Genomic DNA, 20,092 nt, shown 5'->3' on the forward strand with positions numbered 1-20,092 from the left:
AGTGAAGATCTACATCAGGAACAAGGAGGGGATGAATATTATTATTATTATTATTATTATTATTATTATTATTATTATTAATTTATACCCCACCCTTCCCAGTTCAGAAAACCGGGCTCAGGGCGGCTAACAACAAATTTAAAACACTTAATTGATGCAACAAAAAACAGCATAAAATACAGTATAAAACATGGACAACAATAAATTCAGAATTCAAAAATCAATTTAGGGGGGTAAATCCATCCAAAAAACATTAGATGATCATCAGGGCTAGCTGGCTAAATTAGTCCTATTTGGGCCAGCGAGGAGACCAGAGGAGAATTAGCTGTGGGATCCCAGAGCGGGTAATCTTCATAAAAAGGGGAGGGAGAGGGAAATAAAAGGCTAAGTTCAAATTGAAAGCCAGGTGGAATAGCTCTGTCTTACAGGCCTTGCGGAAGGAAGTTAAATCCTGCAGTGCCCTGGTCTCATGGGACAGAGCATTCCACCAGGTCGGAGCCATCCCTGGGAAGGCCCTGGCCCTGGTGTAGGATAATCTGACTTCCTTAGGGCCTGGGACCTCTAAACTATGATTTTTCATGGACCTTAAGGTCCTCTGTGGGGCATACCAGGAGAGGCGGTCCTGTAAATATGAGGGCCCTAAGCCACAAAGGGCTTTAAAGGTCAAAACCAGCACCTTGAACTTGACCCTATACTCCACCCGGAGACAGTGCAACTGGTAAAGCAGTGGGTGAATATACTCCCATGGCAGAGACCCCCATGATGAGCCTCGCTGCAGCATTCTGCACCCGCTGGAGTTTCTGGGACAGCTTCAAGGGCAGCCCCGCGTAGAGCGAATTACAGTAGTCAAGCCTGGAGGTGACCGTCGCATGGATCACTGTGGCCAGATCGGGGCGGGAAAGGTAAGGGACCAACTATTACATAGGGAATGGGGTGGAGGGTCAAATCAACCTCACCCAATGGTTGAAGTGGGAATCAAAGGCCGTTGTGGGTGGGGGAGAAGGGACTCACTCTGAATAATGCCAGGCAGGTGCAAAGTCCAGGATACCCCAGAAGGAAGCCCTCACTATTTTCTTCCTAGGAGTAGGAGGAGCCCAGAAGCATCTCCTGTTCACCAAGAGGCAGCTGTAGCAGTGGTACTGGGGGTGGACTGTCAAGGAAGCAGCAGAGCTGGTTTTCAAGGTGTATGCTGAAGTTGTTTCTGCCATCGTGGTGGCAACAGCAGCAACAGGCAGTGCATTCATCAGAGGCCAGATCTGCTACCCCATGGATCCCAAGTCACCTCACTTTGCCTCGTGGGTGGGCACCTTCCAAATTCATCTTATTCCCGTAGCCACAATGGTGCTATGATTTATGTGAGTTCAAATTGTGAAAGTTAAAATGCGCAAGAGTATTTGTTTTGTTTTAAAAAAGAAAGAAAAATCAGGATTGGCAAACTGTTTTTCTCTTTGATTTTCTACTACATCAGGAAAGCAGGGACAGCTGCAAAAAATGGAATGAGCATTCACACTTTATACTGTGAGTGCCCTTTGCGGGATCACGTGCAGTGGTACAGTTCCCAGGGAACTTTCCACTAGGGAGAGGGCTGGCTTGCCTCTCAGTGTTAATTTTTGGAGGTTCACACCCAGCCTCAGTAATCAAGTTTCTTGCTGGGAGGTGGGGCCAGCTCCATTTATAAATAGGGGGTGGAGCCGACGATAGCCAGGCAGTCGGCTCTGGAGATTCACCCTCCCTTTGTTTCATGTTTTCTTGTTTGCAGGTTAATTTTTTCTTCCTGTTTAGCGGGCGCTGCTATGGTCTTTGACTGGTTGCTGTTGAAGGACTGGGAAGAAATTTTCCTGCATTGGCAGGTTTTGTCTTCCCCGTAGCAATTTGTCACAACTTTGGCGGTTATGGCCTTGGGTGGAATCCTTAATCTTTTCATCCCTATAATGGGGGGGGGGGAGCGTGAAGTGGTGAGTCACCCCCCTGTGGCGGTGATTCCAAGGTCCCCTCTTAAAGGGGTTATATATATGCGGGTGTCACTGGCCATACACTGAAAGGTTGTAATTGAACTACCCTGTGTTTGGGGATATGGGTTGGGCTGCCTGCTACACTTACATCTTACAGAGCACCCCCATATCCCATTTACCCCCAGCTGGGGGGCTGGGAGGGATACACACCCAAGGCCTAAGCCGTGGTCTTCCTACATTCGGATGTTTAATAAAGTTGTGGCCTAATTTTAATTCCATAACGTTGTCAGAGTCTTTATTCCTTTCTTATGATCCCTGGGGGCTGGGGCTGTCGCGCCTGGTCACGAAATGGCTTTGCAATATTTTCAATAATAACATTATTGTTGTTGTTGCTATTTATTCAGTTTTATCTATTGGTTCCACACTTTCAACTCACAACTGTCTCGCATTAGCAGTTTCATTCTAAGGCCTGATCAGAAGTGGTGTTTTTTTTTTTAAAAAAAATATATAATCATCATTGACCACTTGGAAATTGCTGAGAGATACTTAATACTTAATGTTTGTATAACACTCTAAGTTTTCCAAGAGCTTCACATGGATTATCCAGTTGTAACAGCAATTTGGAGGGGGCAGGGCACAAGCCCTGGCTGTCTATATGCTGCCAAGTCTGCTTCAAGGTCCTTGTATTTATGTCCAATCGAACTTGGAGCCAAGGTACACCTTTTGCTGTACAGACCTGCCCCCCTTTTTAAAGGATTCACCAGGTAGGTTCTTTTGATTGCATCATTTTTAGCTGGAGCCCACTATATGACAATGTAGGGGAGAGCCTTCTTGGTGATGGCACCCCATCACTAAGGTTTGTGGGCGAATTAAACATCAGCAGCTGTTTACCGAGCATTCGTTCTAATTTGGTTGGGGTGGGCATATACGACATTGGATGAAACAACTGCCATCCCACCTTTTCCACTGCAGTCTCCAATCACTTCCCTTCCTGCAAAAAGTTTGAGGATTAAAAAATAAATAAAAATGGAAGGGAAACACATTTGTTGCGCAAGAGCATCAAAGTGACTTTAATTGTGCAACCTGAATTTTCTAGCATGTGAATTTGTTTTATTTATTTCATAAAGTGCATGCATCATCCCCACAAAAGAGTGACAGTTTGGAAGCACCCTTAGTTATTTGAGCGGAATCTGATGCCAGGATTGATGTTTTTGGTCCTGCCTTTCCTGCCTCGTTTTTAGTAACAGCATTGCGAACAAGGTGTTTGCCACATATTGTTGACTCCAACACCCATCACCCTTGACCGCTGGTCAAGTTCCTTGGGGCTGATAGGAGTTGTAGTTGCTATATTTGCTACCCCTGCTATAAGGTAAGGAGACACTAAGTGCAGTGGTGTAGCGTGGGTTGTCAGCACCCGGGGCAAGGCAAGTAATTTGCTCCCCCTAACCCGTGGATTTGCACCCCCTAACCCTAACCCCCAGATGTTGCACCCAGTGCGGCCAGCCCCCCCTGCACCCCCCACGCTACGCCACTGACTAAGTGAATAATATTTCTACATTATTTTCCATCCTTTTCTTTTAAGTTATTGCTCAGACATAATCTTCCTCTTCTCTAGTTTTGTGATCTCCAAAGAGCAAACACCAGCAAATATATGTAGAAGGTGAGTTATAAAAACTTACCTGATTTGTGCGCTCAAACAGTTTTGAAAGGAATGTAGAAATTGAAATAATGTTATTGCTCACATTTTAGACAGAAATGGCTTCAAACTTTACGTTTGTATCATGCCTTTCTCATTTGAAATACTGCTGACAGGAAGATTAATACATTTTAAAACAGGAAATACCCTTACTTAGTAGTAAAGTTATGAAGGTAGTCAGGTAAGTACTGGGGTTCAAGCATATTTTTTGTATGTGTCAGTGACTCCTAGCTGAAGTCTTCGTCTTGCATTTTATTCCATCAAGAGCTGAAAATGACAGCGGAAATTCCAAAGACATAATACTTTGCAATGTGGGTCACTGTCCAGCCACCCTGATAAATCAACCAATGTCTCAAATGTAGGTTCTCTGTTCAAAAAAACCAAGGCTTGTTTTTTGAATTATTATCACACTTATTTATACCCATTTCAGGATACAAATAATTTCTCTGTATTGCACAGAGCTTGATTTGCTGTTATAGGAATCTCATGGAAACATCAACCTCCACTGTGAGTGTAACAGACAACAGAGGAGAAAATCCATTTCACTCCACGTTAATGTAAACCTACACAATTCACATTTACCAAATCAAAATGCAGCAAGCCTTCAAAATTCACATATTAGTGGAAAGGTTGCATAAGAGTGGTGAAACCTGCTTCAATAAATTATTGTTCAATTATTGTTGTTGCACTTTTATCCCACCCTTTCTTCCTAAAGGAACATGCTTTGTTGTATAAATATGAAATGCATTGTATTACGGGGAAATTGCTTTCAGAAATGTTTGTATTAGAATAAATGTGAAGTAAAATGCTGAGAATATTTTTATGAGAACTTTCCCCTTCCTCAGCTGCTTTGGAAATTTGTGACAAGCTGAATTTAAGACTGGAAAAGTGAGAAGCTGAGAGAAAGCAAAACGAGCAGAACCGCCATTCCTAGGTGCATCTAAATCAGTACATTAAGCAGGAAATAGTCTTCTGAAGACTTTCTGAAGACTTTCAATAAGGCCTTCAAAAATGCTGAAAAATTAAATGGACAGCATTCTGTGCCCAGCTTGCAATGGGAGCCGTGCCTGGATGCCAATTCTAACTATCTTGTCAAGCGTGATTTGTTACACTCATTGTGAAGTACCAGATATTAAGGAAACAGTTTACAAGGTCTCAGTAATAAGCTGCTGAATGCCTAATGGAGATAAGAAGAGATATTTCATGCATTTTAATAGGCACAAATGTAAAACATACTAGACACCGAAAAGTCATTTTAATAGAAGATTTTTTTGTTCTTGGTGGCGACACACAGTTCCAACAAGCTTTTTAATGCCATTACCTCTTCAGCAAACATATTTCCAATTGAGCAACTGATCTTATTTTCATAATGATAATGGAGAGCAACAGCTTAAAGAGCACAGGAACTAAGTGCCCGCTGGGATCTTTTTATCTAGGAAAAATTCATGAAGCAGGGAATGAATTCACATATAACAAACTGTTGATGGCAACACTGAACTTTTTTTCCGCTGTGCATGACTAACGCATATTAATTTCTATATGGAAATATATTCCACGCAAAAAAACCCCCAAAAGAACTAATTAAAGTCAACCCCTAAAAAGCCTATACTCTGAAAATACAAGAAGTACCAACAGTGGAAGATTGGCAGATGAAGATGATGGATTTCTCGGAGCTAGCCGACCTGACCAGAAGAGTCCGCGACCAGAAGGAGGAGGAGTACCAGGAAGAATGGGAAAAAAATTAAAGACTACTTAGCCAAATATGTTAAGATAACTTAATTGAAAAAGCTTGCAAATACTAGACAGGCCTAGGATTTAAATATGCAATGTGATAAATTAATATGTTGAAATGCCAAATGGGAAAGTTAGAAAGATGTTAAGTGACTAAGTTAACTTTATGAGAATATTGGTTTTGGAAAACCGTTAAATTGATATACACTGAAATTCAACTAAGGGGATACAAGGAAGTCACTTAACAATGTGTATCTGAAGAAGTGTGCATGCACACGAAAGCTCATACCAAGAACTAACTTAGTTGGTCTTTAAGGTGCTACTGGAAGGGGAAAAAAATTGTTTTCACTTAACAATGTTAATAAGATTAGTTACAATAAGGTTAGGATTTATGTTTGTTTGTTTGTTTGTTTGTTTATTTGTTTGTGTGTTAAAAAATTTTGTGGAAAACTAATAAATAAAATTGGAAAAAAGCCTATACAGTGGTACCTCGGGTTACATACGCTTCAGGTTACATATGCTTCAGGTTACAGAGTCCGCTAACCCAGACATATTACCTCACGTCAAGAACTTTGCTTCATGATGAAAACAGAAATCATGCTCTGGCGGCACAGCAGCAGCAGGAGGCCTTATTAGCTAAAGTGGTGCTTCAGGTTAAGAACAATTTCAGGTTAAGAACGGACCTCCGGAACGAATTAAGTACTTAACCAAGGTCCCACTGTACTCTGAGAGCAAAGTAGCAGCTAGGAAAGAGAATGTCTTATTGCATTCATGCTAACTGCCACAAATTAAATGGATGGAATAGGAGGCACAATCATGCATAGAAGTTCGAAAGGAGATATCAACTGCTCATTCAGGGAATCTACTTGGTTTAAACCTTGTTTGCAAAGTAATCAGTATATAGTATATAAGACACCTCATATCTGTGGCAAGCCATGACTCTCTCTTTCTTCCAAGAAAGCATGTGGATTCTCCAGAACGCACAGTGTTTCTGATTTGGCAAACAAATACACAAGGAACACCCAAACTCTATGTAATTGAAATGATGACCAGACAAACTACTATGGATGGTACAGAGCAGGGGTGGGGAATCTCCAGCCATGGCGAAACCAGCAAGACTCCCAATTTGGCCCACAAGGCTTTTTGTCTCCAAACTATGTCTGATGTGGGCTTTGGGCCTGAGTTCCCCATGGGAAAGTAGGTTGCACAGCCAATCCCTGCAGACAGCAGCCTTGAAGGCATATAATGGCAGTACAGTCCATCAGCAGAAAACAGAAGGGAGCAGTGACCAGAAGCATAGCAATTTTGGATTTACTTACACTTCCTCCCAGGGAACATTTGTTAATTTGCAACAGCTGGTAGGAAAAGAAGCTTGAGAAAATGGAAGAGAACGGATGCCAGGAAGGGTGGGACTGATCAACAGAGGCATTAAAAGTGAATAATAGAGAAGGAATGGAGCAAGGAAAGGAGGCAAGGAGCTATCAGCCAAGAATTCTCAGTGATTATAGACTCTGAAATTACATCCACAAGCTCCTTTATTACCCTTGGGTGCAGCTCATCAGGCCCTGGAGATTTGAATTCATTTAAAGTAGCTAGGTGTTCCCTATCCACCTCTTTTCCTATCTTGGGCCCTGCATCATTTAACCTGTTATTACTAGATTGGGCAATGCTTTCCTTTTGGGAGAAGACAGAGGTGAAGTAGGTGCTGAGCATTTCTTCTCCACACAGAGGACCTATTGCTTGCTTGTTCTTCCTCTTGCTTCAAACATAGAAGAAATAACAATCATTGCTATCTTTAATCTGTTTTACAAGCCTGAGCTCGGTCTGAACTTTAGCCTTCCTGACCTTCTTCCTGAAACTGCTGGCTACCTATGTATACTATTCCTTCGTACTTTGCCTTTTATTCCATTTATTATACATGCCCTTCTTGGCTCTCAGCTCATCTGTAAACCACGGTGGTTTATTTAGATGCCTCCCACTTTTCTTTCTCGTTGTAATTATTTGCATTTGTGCCTGCAGTATTTTAGCTCTAGGAAACTCTCATTCATCTTGAACTCCTCTTTGACTATTTCTGACCATGGGATCTCATCCAGCAGTTCCTTAAGCTTTTTGACACCAGCATTTTTAAAGTCCAAAGTACATGTCTGACTGCACTCAGCTGTCCCTTGCCTCTGTACCACGAAACCCAAGAGGACAAGATCACATCCTCAAAGTTTTGCAGTACTTCCACCTCATTTATCAGTACTCCCCTGTTAGTGAGGCCCAAGTCCAATATAGATTATCCCCTTGTTGCTTCTGCCAGCTTCTGGGAAATGAAACTGTCAATGAGGCTATTGAAGAATTTGTTGTACCTTACATTCTTGGCAGAGTTTCAGTTGCAGCAGATATCAGAGAAACTGAAGTCTCCCATGACTACAATATCTCTCCTTTTTAAATGTTTGGCAGTCAGCTCTAGGAAGGCATCACACAAGTCTTTGGTCAGGCTTGGAGGTCTGTAGCAGAAACCTGCAGTAAGGTCACTTACTGATGATTTGAAAAATGCATGAGGCGTAAAAAAAATACCCATTTTGTCCTTTGTCATTTCACCTTTGCCCTAATGTATCCTCGTTCTTACTAATACAATCTATCTTTTTTCTTCCAATTAGCATCTGCTTAGGTTTCAGGTCCCATAAATGCTCATTATGCAGTCATATTTTCTGTTGAAGCTTCTCATGGAATTAATGGTCTTTAAAAAAGAGAATTAATCCAATAATTCTCTGACCCAATGTTCCACATGTCCCCTGATGTATCCCCAGAGGAAGAAGAATAACCCTGTTCATTCTATTATTGGACATCTCCCTGTTATTGTAAACAAGTGCCTGCAGAAAATGCATTCTGAAACTTTTTGTAATTTTGTAGAAGACAAATGGCATCTTTTCTCACCCTTGGAGAAAAGCTGCATGTGCTCATCTACACCAGCGAAGGTACAGGAACCTTCACCGCACCTGATGGGGCTTTGTTTCTTTTAAAAAGAGTGTTGACAGACCTGAGAAAGCTCTTTGAATGTTCAGCTTAATGCTCAAAGAGCACAAATGCAAGCTGTACTCCAGCTTATACCTTCCTGTCTCCCCAAGACTAAACAAAACCAAAACCACATCACCTTGGAGCAGTTCCAACACAGGTCAAAAGATCTCACTGGGCCACCTAACCAATGTCTTATTTCCTGCCTGAGAATCATGAGTCTAGACAATCATTGCCTGGCTGGCGGGGGGGCGGGGGGGAGGTTGATGTGTCATTTGTCACTAGAGCAGAGATTTCCAAACTTTTCATGTTGGTGACACAGTTTTTAGACATGCATCATTTTGCAACACAGCAATTCAGTTTTACTAGCAAACTGGAGGTGGAACTAACCCCTTTCCAGTGTTTGTGTGACACACCAATACGTTGCAGCCAACACACCAATATGTCATGACACACAGTTTGGAAAGCTCTGCACTAGAGAATAAGAATGTTTTTATTTATATGCCACCCATCTGGCTGGGCTACCCCAGCCACTCTGGGTGGCTTCCAGCAAAATAAAAAACACAGATGGGCTGCATGTCAGAATTCTGCCATCTTTCTTGGGGTACACCAATAACTACTTTTCCATCCATTTCCACAAGGTTGAAATATTTTTGAGCTCTGGATGTTGGGAGTGGGGTAGCACCCCACATAGAGCTGTGAGATGCAAGAAGAAGAAGAAGAAGAAGAAGAAGAAGAAGAAGAAGAAGAAGAAGAAGAAGAAGAAGAAGGGCCTGCATCAGGTTGACTATGGTATGGTTTGATGATCAAGCTAACAACAATTTGAACAGGTGTGCTTGGGTTTCCACCTCATTCCTATTCCGTTTTGTAAGAAAGCAGCATCTCCTGCTAAATATTAAGTGTTCTTCACCTTTGGGTGTCTAGATAATAATTGTTGCTTTCCTTGAACCATTCATTCTTGCTTCTGTGCTGTCTTGAAAATGCAATCCATATACACCAGCAGAATAAAACTATGCATGGGAGCATAGGAACATAAACAGTTGCCTCATACTGAATCAGACCATTCTTTACATTGACTAGCTGTAACTCCCAAGGAGCTTCAGGTAGAATCTGGAGATGTTGGAGATTGAACCTGGGACCTTTGGCAGGCAAAGCAGATGCTCTGTCACTGAGCTACAGATGGTTTTTTATACCCGAGTAGAGATTTTATGACGGGACACAGGTGGCGCTGTGAGTTAAACCACAGAGCCTAGGGCTTGCCAATCAGAAGGTCGGCGGTTCGAATCCCCGCGACGGGGTAAGCTCCCATTGCTTGGTCCCTGCTCCTGCCAACCTAGCAGTTCGAAAGCACATCAAAGTACAAGTAGATAAATAGGTACCACCTCAGTGGGAAGGTAAACGGCGTTTCTGTGCGCTGCTCTGGTTTGCCAGAAGTGGCTTAGTCATGCTGGCCACATGACCCGGAAGCTGTACGCCGGCTCCCTCGGCCAATAAAGCGAGATGAGCGCCGCAACCCCAGAGTCAGCCACTACTGGACCTAAAGGTCAGGGGTCCCTTTACCTTTACTAGAGATTTTATGACCATGTTTCTGGCAAAAAAAGGAGAGAAATCTACTGATCTTTGAACCTGGTTGGCATCCCCTTCCTTCTGTTCTCTTACTTTGATACCAGTATCTGAGCAGTGGTAGCAAGATCTGAACTTGTAGCTTGCATGAACCGGAGCTGGTTTTAATGATATGATTTTTTACGCTTATATCAGACACAACAGGAAAATCAAAACTGCAGCTTTTGAATATAGCAAAGGCCTCTACGATGCCCATATCTACCAACCAAGCATGTAACCTAATTTGCTGCATTCTGAGGCTTTTTATTTACTCGGGGGGGGGGGCAGATACTTTTATTCTGCCCAATCCATGCAGTAAATCCTATAAGGTTAACACATGGATAATGTATTAGTCAATTTCATCATCAAATGAGATTTTGCAGTTTCCGCAGGAGAATGGATGGCAGTCTCTTATGTGCCCAGTGCATTACCGAAAGCTTGAGATATCAGGGAGATGAATGGTCTTTATTAAGTTTCTGCCTCTCTCAGAGATGCAAGCTGAGAAATGTGTTGCGTCTGAACTGTGTATTTGATCTTCCATCCACTTATCTTTCCCTAGCATTTGCCAATAAGATAATAGAAGTGGAAACTGCTTGGGTGGCCTGAGGATTGCAGAAATTCTTGCAACTGAAAATTGCAAGGCACTTGCAAAGGGGCATGCCATATGAACGAATCAGGCCTCCTCACAGCGCCTTCCCAATGCCCTGTTGCCATGGCCACTGCCTAGCCCTAGACCATACGACCAGCTGCAACTGGGCTGCAGTTGGGGAGCTATGACATGTGAAGCAAGATAGTAACCAAATTCTGCATGTAATGGCTGAGCCATTCCAAACTGCACCGATTTGGAAGGAAACAAACAAATGGCATTATCCATTTATAAATCTCAGCAAGTTTCGGTTACTTAGAATTCCTGAGCTGGGTATCTTCTGCTAGTGAGTCAATAACAGTTGATTAAGCATGCAGGCCTGCTCAGCAGTCTAGGAAATGGAGCATGGAGCACACTCAAAGCACGGAAATCACTCTTGGGAAAACACTTCCACTGTTCACTGCTACTGTCTTGAAAGAGAAGAAACGGGTCCAGTAATTTCAAACACTGACATCTGGTACTGTTGATCAACGCTGATGTGGCTCCCTCCATTGGTTAGGTCCTGGGTAATCCCCTACTCACCCAAGTAAAGTTCTGGCACCTGTTTTTGGGCCTTCCCTTCCTTGCTTCCTTTTGTGGAGGGCAGAACTTCAGGTGTGCCATGCAGAATGGAAGAGGCATGAAAGGAAGCGCAACAGAAGATGCAGCTTGTCTTCTGCTTCAGTAGCCAACCTAAGAGCTAGGGTGATTTGATGGAGGGAGTGCTAGTTTTGGTTTGGCAGGACCTAGTTTTGACTCCCCTCTCAACCATCACACTCACTGGGTATCTTGGTATCACTGTTGGCCTCAACTGGCATTTCTGATGATAGGATGGTCTCCCTGAAGGAAAGGTGTGATAAAAATATAAGAGCAATAGCATAAAGGTATGGATAGACTCTCCTGGCTGCAACCTGGAAGACCTTATTGTCTATCTTCTCCGAAACCTCAGCTGAAATCAACCACTGCGTTCAGAAGGGGATAGAACATGTCATTATAACCAATCTCTAAATTAAGCCACCTGGGAGACTGATTTAGGGTTTTTCATGATGACATTTTAGCAGCGGCCTTTTCAGACTGACACGGCTGTGCTTACATGTAGATAAGATCACATTCCAAACAACACAAAAAGTGGAAGATCAGAGTTTGACATTTATTGCTGGCCATTTGTCACTTTAAAAGTAGCACAAAAGTTGAAAAGCTTGACTGGCGTATAGAAAATAGACTCTCAGTTTCATGACAGTGATATATATCAAAATGCCTTGCTACGCCCCATTAATCTCTCATGACTAAGAATGGGCATCGCTCCATACTAGTGGCCCCTTCAAGTTCTAACAAGCCCGCTGAAGAAGACTTGAGCCATATGATAGAAACACATAGTATTATTCCAGTGGTGCAAGAAGCAGAGGAACTGCAGAAGCTCCTGCAACGCTGCAGGAAGCACTCAAATTAGTGGCCTAAAGTGAATGCCCGCCATTAGAAGTGACACAGTGCTGACATACACATCAAGCACATATGAACGGAAGCATAACGAATGAAAAGGAAAACATGCAATGCTTCCTTCCATCACCCAAAAGTGCCTATTAAAAAAACAAAACAAAAACAGATCCAGTAATGAAAGGGGGGGAAGCAGCAAAGTGGATGCAAAAAATATCCCTGAGTATCAGCTGAGGCCTACTGAGACCCGACAATTATGGAAGAGAGCTTTTCAGTCAGCGAGAGCCAGAGGAAGTGGGATAATAGGCAAAATATCTGCCTGTGTGTGCATTTTAATTGAAAGTGCAATCTTCAAGTGCAACCCATTAAGTATTGCTCCATTTCAAGTCCCATTAAAGAAAGGTAGCTGTAAAGGAGAGTAACGAACACATGGGTCGCTTGAGTACTGCTGTCCGCAGGGAAGGAAGTGATGGGAGAATGGAAAGGAAATAAAGAGGTTTGTTGCATAGAGGAAGAGGTGGGCGGATGTCGTGAGCCACCTTGGCTACATGTGCAGAAGGCCAGTCAAGGGAACAATGTCTGGCACTGAGTCATGCCTCAGTTCTAAGGTAGACCATTGAAAGCGAGGAGAACATGGCAGCGTATGTGTTTTAAGGCCTGTAGTACAAATTGGCCTTGCATAACAACAGCAACAAAAGACTGTATTCCTTTCTTAAATTTCTTCCTTTGCCGTATTTGTTCTCCCATCATCTTATAACAAGGGAGCTCTTTCCCGAAGAGAAGTGGGAGAGATTCTGTGGTTGCCATCAGATGTTTGGTGTCACCTGCATTGCCCTGGGTAGTCCTAGGAGCCTTCATACGGGAGTTGCTTAATGGATACTTTGTCTTGATCTGTTTATAGGTTGTGGGCTTACTTAAATGTTTATATATGTTAAATGAACTGTAAATGGTTGAGTCATTGTCTTTTGCCAGTGTTACATTGCACTGATACTGTATGTTTGATTATGCATTGGCATTGAATCACAGTATTTAGACTTTGATATTATTATTTTATGAACCCTTTGAGCACAGATTTACTTGTGGAAAAATGGGGTATGTAAATAAATTGGCAATGGTAAAGACATTCAGCTGTATTCTCCAACGTGGCTTTCCAGTCTAAATGATTTTGGGGCTCTATTTTTCTTGGAATAGTCATGTTCACTTTACAGCTGGAAAGCATTTTCACAGAATTATTGCATACAATGTGATAGGCATGGATATAGTGAAGGAAAACCAACCTAAGAGCCACAGTGTAGGAGCAAATGTTTGCACTGTATTTTATTCCATTGGCTGATACATTACCCGCTTGAATCTCCATGACACACTCTGGTCCAGTCTTGCTGTTCCTTCTGTTAATTCTCTTTCAATGGCAGTTCCACTGCTCAGCCATGTTCCAGGTGATCCCATGTAGCTACTTCCATCTTGGTACCTGTAGTTCTATCTGGGTGTCCCTAAGCTACAGGAACATGGATTTAATTGGAAGGACCAATGTTGGGAATGCTATGAATGACTTCGGTGTATTCACAACAAAACTCCAACATTTGGTGCTGGAAATGGCCGTAATTATTTATGCCTTCTTGACAACTGGTGGCAGTGTTTACATGACCTGAGAAACACATAGTAATAGTCATTTACAGTAGATTTGTTTCCTGTCTTTAATGATGCTTGAGTGATAACCTGGTCACTGAAATTGTAGATTCCTAAGTATGCATTGCTTACCTAAAATTCAACATACTTAACTGAAGCAGACAGTCAGTGTGATTTTATCATAAGAGGAAATCTATCGTGGAGCTGAAATAAATGCATTCACCAGAATTCTGTATGTATACTTATCTCAAACAGTCTGTAGATATTCTTACAATATTTCCCTAAATATTCACTGGAGATTTGCTATCACCACTTGTCATACTAGTACATTTGATAACAGTATTTGTTGCCTGGCAGTACAAACAAAATGATATTTAGCATGTGACAGCATACTGAAGATAAAATGCAATGGCATTTGGTATTTTATATTATTTGACAGCTGACAGTTTTTGATGCCTGCTAAAATGAAAACATTTAAGAGACGTCGGAAAGTTCTGAGGTAAAATGATTTTAATTCTGAATTTAAAACATTTCAAATTCGGGGTGGATTTCGAATATTTGCAAACGATCATTTCAGCTCCTGTTTATAATGATTTGCTTCTATCAAAACATGGAAAGAAGAAACTGCAAATGAGTCTGAAATGAAGGTGTGGCAAAAGAGAAACCACTGCATGAAAACCAACCATGTCCCTTAGTTTGTTTTATGTCTGGGGACTCATGTTAACAGTTTCAGAGTTTTACCCAGATCATGTAGCTAACTTAACTGCAACTTACTTATGTTCACCTTTTGACTCAGTGCTCCAATCGTGGGACGAGAAAAGACACAACTGCCATAGCAGCCATGACTAAAACACACCATTGAAACCTTATTCTCCCCACCTTATATGCAGTTAACAGACGAACAGCCAATGTACGTGTAAATATGCTTGTTCCACACCTATCAGGTCTACTGATTCCTAGCATCCTCATTCCATAAATGAATAGAATGATTCACGTAGCGCACACAGAACATGAAAGCACTTTGCCACTTAAGTTCCAGCTCTTAAGCAAGGGCTGTATGCTACTAAGTCAGGTGTGGGGAACATATGGCTCTCTAGGATTTGCTGAAATACAATTCCCATCATCCTTGGCAATTGTCCATACTTGCTAGGACTGCTGGAAGTTGTAGTTCACCAACAGTTGGTGGTCAAAAAATTCCCCCACTAAGTCATATTCAGAATAAAGCCATTGAAAGTAAACACAGATGAAGTCTGTTGTTTTCAATGGGTCTAACTCGGTATACGACTTTGCTGGATGTAACCCATATTACTGGTGTTCTTCGCAGTTGTTCTCCACAGATTTTTTTTTGCTCATAGAAAGGCATTATGGGTATTCCATAGGAAATCTAAGTCTCCTATACCACCTGCCATTAGCTCCACAGAACAAATGCATTTCTCAGCAATAACAAAAGTCATTTATTGTGCTTGTGGTGAACTGTTGCTTTTCGTTATACTTGTGACTTTACGCTTGCATTGAGGTTTGTTTGCAATGCCAGAGACATATTTTTTTTAAAAAAATATCAACAATATGCTCTTTTTCTCTTGAATGACTACGATTCTGACACAAATTTTGAAACCTTTCTTGCAGGAGGGCAATTTCTGATTTAAATAGTGTTTTCCACCTTCTTGGTACATCACTATTTAAATTGTCACTATGTAATTCTATGCTTCGGAAAATATTAAACATACTTTTTATACAATGCATGTCTTAGAATTGAATGTGAACTACAAGAATGCTTGAGATTGAGAACTGCGGTCAATAGTTCAATGATGATAATTAATAATACTTCTGTTCCCGCTAGTTATTTTTCTCCACTCTAGTTTCTATTTTGTTGTATCACATACAGAAAGACCTGTAATTCAGTTTGCCCCACTGAAAGAAGGCAACTGGGTGAAAGGCGCACATTTTTTTGTTGTTGCTTTGCGCTGCAAACAAGTAATCTCACATTCCAAGTGTTTCCAAACCAACCAACCAACCTGAAACTAGAAAACCCAAAGAGAATGATGTTTTTGGCAGTAATCCATTAAATGTTCGCCTGCTGTCAAATGCAGCAAGTAAACACCATTGCAGTGAACTGGAATTGAATAGCAGTATGTTTCCTGAATGGAAATTCAAAACATGTTCCAGCCAAAGTTAACTACTTTTGAGCCCACTTACCTTCCATGGGAGAGCTAAGGTTATATTTAAGTCTCTCCCACGGAAATCAATGGGGGAAAGAAGCATTTAGCTTTGACTCAATCATGCCTCAGTCACTTGGTTTAAAACAAGGGCATGATAGCTACTTTTGTCACACAACGTCTGCAACATTTAACACTCTCTCCCCACACCTCTGCCCACCACAAAAGGAAAACTAGAACGTACTGTACTTACTATAGAAAGTTTGGGAGGTCCACAGACTCAAAATAAAATCACAGTCCACAATCCTCTTTCAGAACATAGCATCTTAATCCAAATAATATCAGAAAGGTTAAAAATTTATCAAGCATGATGTAAGACACATAGGAAAAAACCAATTCAGTCTAAGAGGTCTTATATATTTAGTGTGTAAAAGAAGCCATCACACAAATATAATCTTGCGGGACATAAAAAATATCATCGACTGCACACCCTCTTTATTTGGAATAGGGAGTTCAACTCTTGGTTTGTAAGAATATCAACAATGGAAGAAGATTGTGGGGGAAAACATTGCAAGTGGTGGCAGTGGCAAAAATCTTCCAAGGAAATGCATATGCAGAGGCTGATGTAGGCAGGGGTTCTTATATTCTTTCCAATGATCAAGACAATATTCCTTGGATTTCCCATAGCAGAAGTAGAGCATGCCATGCCACAGAAAGAGAAGGAGGCTGTCTTTCATACATGGAGCTCAGTGGGTGCATTATTCTCCCACAAGCACATCGGGATAATGAGGGATCCAAAAAGCATGGCCTGTGAGGAAGCCTAGCCTGAGGAAGAGACAGTTAAGCAGGGAATTAATGCTGTCTTCAAATATCTGAAGGGGTGTCTAGAAGATGATGGGACAGGCTTGCCCTCTGTTGCTCCAGAGGGCAGGACCAGAACCACGTGTGGAAATTGCAAGGAAGCAGGTTATAGCTTAAAAACAGGGAGAAAATTCCCAATGGTGAAAGCCCTTCAACAATGGAACAATTTGCTTCAGAAGCTTCCTGGCTGGAGGCTGCAGGCACTTAAAAGTATAGGCTGGGTAGCCATGTACATACAAAGCTACTGAAGTGGCAGATTATTGCTTTGGATCAGATTACCTTGAAAGTCCTTTCTGGTTCAAAAATGCTATGATTCTAACTAAGGAAGAGAGATGAAACTTTGAAAGTTGATTCTTGTTACTTTAAATTAGTGATTCTTATTGTAACGTGTAATGCATGTATATTGGGGTGGTATAGGCATGTAAAAATAATTAAATGGATCTTTAAAGGTGGTAGAATTTATTTATTTTTTAAAAAATTGATTTTAAAGAGCATTTCAAGTAGAGAAACATATTTTGTCAGGGACAGTGATAGCTTCTTGCCTTCTGATTTATTTATTGTTATTATTTACCATTGCCCATGACTAGTGAACTTGCTATGCTCAAAATGCATCAGGTGCAATAGCAGTTTGAAATACTTCTGTAAATCAATCAGCCATTTTTTCTCACCACTGTTTGAGGTTCACCTCATTGTTTGCTGGACTGAAGATGGGCCCTGCCCTCCTTCCTAACTCCTTTCATGGGTGGGCAAACTAAGGCCCGGGGGCCGGATCCAGCCCAATCGCCTTCTAAATCCATTCCGCAGACGGTCCAGGAATCAGCGTGTTTTTATATGAGTAGAATGTGTCCTTTTATTTAAAATGCATCTCTGGGTTACCGTATTTTTCGCCCTATAGGACGCACTTTTTCCCCTCCAAAAATGAAGGGGAAATGTGTGTGCGTCCTATGGGGCGAATGCAGGCTTTCGCTGAAGCCTGCAGAGCGAGAGGGGTCGGTGCACACCGACCCCTTTCGCTCTCCAGGCTTCGCGGACCTCTCCGCAAGCAGCGGGAGCGCTCCCGCTGCTTGCGGAGAGTTGCCTGCATGCCGAAGCCTGCGCGCGCTGAGATCAGTGCGTCCAGGCTTCACGGACCTCTCCGCAAGCAGCGGGAGCACTCCAGCTGTTTGCGGAGAGTTACCAGCATGCCGAAGCCTGCGCGCGCTGAGATCAGCGCGCCCAGGCTTCGCGGACCTCTCCGCAAGCAGCGGGAGCCAGCGCTGGGCTCCCACGGCTTGCAGAGAGCTGCCTGTTTGGGGGCTGGGGTCGGGGGAAGCTCGGGCCTCCCCCGCCCCAGCCCCGTGCCTGGGGGGGAAATAATTTTCCCCCCTTTATTTCCCCCCCAAAACTAGGTGCGCCTTATGGGACGGTGCGTCCTATTGGGTGAAAAATACGGTATTTGTGGGGCATAGGAATTCGTTCATTTATTTATTTTTTCCAAAATATAGTCCAGCCCCCCACAAGGTCTGAGGGACAGTGGACTGGCCCCCTACTGAAAAAGTTTGCTGACCCCTGTGACCTTGATGCTACTGATAGTTGGGATCATGCATTGAACAACCAGGGTTCCCACATAGTCCCCCTCACCCGCCGCCTTAAATTAACAAAGGCTGTGGACAAAAGCTACTGGTGTGAACTTCAATCAATAGATCAATCTGCTAAAGTTCTACCTGGCTTTTCTTGTTGTTCAACGCTGCATAAACAGATTTTGATATATCACACTGTGAAAGTTTATTTCAATATGTATATATTTGGAGGGCTGGGGGGTGGGAACCCGTGTACAGTGCAATCCATTACATATCCACTCGGAAGTAAGTTCCACTGAGCTAGTGGAATTTACTCCCAGCGTACAAAACTGCAGAGTTATGGAGCAATCATAACTTCCAACTGGAAAAAGAAGTGGGACTGACAGGGCCGGCCCAAGATGTTTTGGCATCTGAGGCGAACCACAAAATGGTGCTGCTGCAGCTGCTGGTAGGGAAGAAAGGGTGAGTGAAGATACCTTAAAAATGTATAAAGTACTTCCTTTGGCCTTCTAGATTGCTGTTTCTTCTCTATGGTTGTGCCCTCTTCAATCCTCCCACCTGCCCGGCACAACAACAAGCAGAACCAGACATAGGTGTCATCTTGTGCTGAATATTGTGGGTGCCTGCGACAACTTTGCCCACTGACTTTGTGGGCACCCAGCACCCTCAGTCTCCTGGAGTTGGCTCCAGTGGAACCAGCACTACGTTCACAATCAAGTTCTGTTGTTTGAGTTGTGTTGTTGTTTTTTATTATGTGTTTCTAATTTGTTCGAGAAAATTTAAATATAAACCTTTTTAAAAAAACAAAAAGGCAAATAATTCCTCAGTAATTGAGAAATATTAGGGGTATACAGCCTTCCTTTCCTCATACACAAGACATATTTAGTCTTACTGGAACACGGGGCAGAACTTCCACAATTGCTTTGATTTTTAGGGAAACTGAAGGATGCTCTGCAGATGACGGAAGACTCTCTGGCATTACTAGGCCTGATTCTTTAAACTGTCCTTGAAACTCCTTAGATGTTTGGCCTGAAATTTCAGGGGGTGGGGTGGGGATGGGATGGGGACAAGGCAACTCTAGGGCAGGCAAGGCAAGCCATGTGCGATGATTTCTTTTCACACCCATGGAATTTGCTACGTCTTTTTCAAATGCAAGTCATTTTAAGTATGCAAACAAAAACAAAAAAAGGATGCACACCATGTCTTAATCTAAAGTTTGTGAATATTGCATAAATGGAGGAACAATAAGTTTAAAAATTTTGAATAGGCACTTACTGGAATTACAGTTAATCCTGATACAGTCTAGATGGGGAAGAATAGATGAGAAATGAAAATTTATCCTTCAAAGTAATAGCTGCAGACATCCAATAAAATCACAGTCCACCCTTCCGGGGACAGACACATGCAAACATGGCCACTGCGTGTTCAGATTCTTTCGGTATTGCCATAGAACGCAGATATATGGTGATAAAAAACTTTGTAAATAGAAGTGAGTAGAAATAGAGGATAAAAAAAATATGGCCAATTTCAAACAAAGCTACATGGTGACAAATCTAAGTGGGGAATAAAGGCTTGTGGAGAAACTGGTCCAGATACTGGATTTAAGCTGGCTGCCACTTTCTCCCCCATATATGAAAGAACAGATTAATCTTCTCAATTTTAATTTTAAAAATAATAAAAGTGCTCCGTCACAATGGGGAATAGTACAAGCCAAGCCAATAATCACACATTCTGGATCACAGTTAATACCTCAAAGGAGGATGCATCTTTAAAAGCTTAAAATTGTAATTGTAACATTCCAACCACCTTAGATGGTCTCTCAATCCTCGGAAATACCCTTAGCTTTTACT

At 42.2% G+C, this 20,092-nt stretch overlaps 1 protein-coding gene and 1 long non-coding RNA gene across 47 annotated transcripts in view; both read right to left on the reverse strand.

The window, feature by feature from the left end:
* The window catches only part of NRXN1 (neurexin 1), a 986,669-nt gene that overhangs the window by 504,265 nt on the left and 462,312 nt on the right, over positions 1-20,092 (reverse strand). For 25 of the 46 annotated variants that reach the window (XM_083604814.1, XM_083604799.1, XM_083604784.1 and 22 more), the window contains one exon: positions 19,518-19,544. The exons of the other annotated variants lie outside the window; for them this stretch is intronic. In XM_083604814.1, coding sequence (XP_083460940.1) covers positions 19,518-19,544 — 27 coding nt within the window. The remainder of the gene's footprint in view (positions 1-19,517; positions 19,545-20,092) is intronic. 46 annotated transcript variants of the gene reach the window in all.
* Positions 1,394-16,654, reverse strand: LOC310758949. Its single transcript, XR_014546125.1, has 3 exons — positions 5,729-16,654; positions 3,485-5,619; positions 1,394-3,332 (listed from the first exon to the last, which is right to left on the reverse strand). It is a non-coding gene; the product is annotated as an uncharacterized lncRNA (long non-coding RNA).

The sequence above is a fragment of the Podarcis filfolensis genome (genome assembly GCF_964270895.1).
Source record: "Podarcis filfolensis genome assembly, chromosome: 3".
In the NCBI taxonomy this organism is placed as follows: Eukaryota; Metazoa; Chordata; class Lepidosauria; order Squamata; family Lacertidae; genus Podarcis; species Podarcis filfolensis.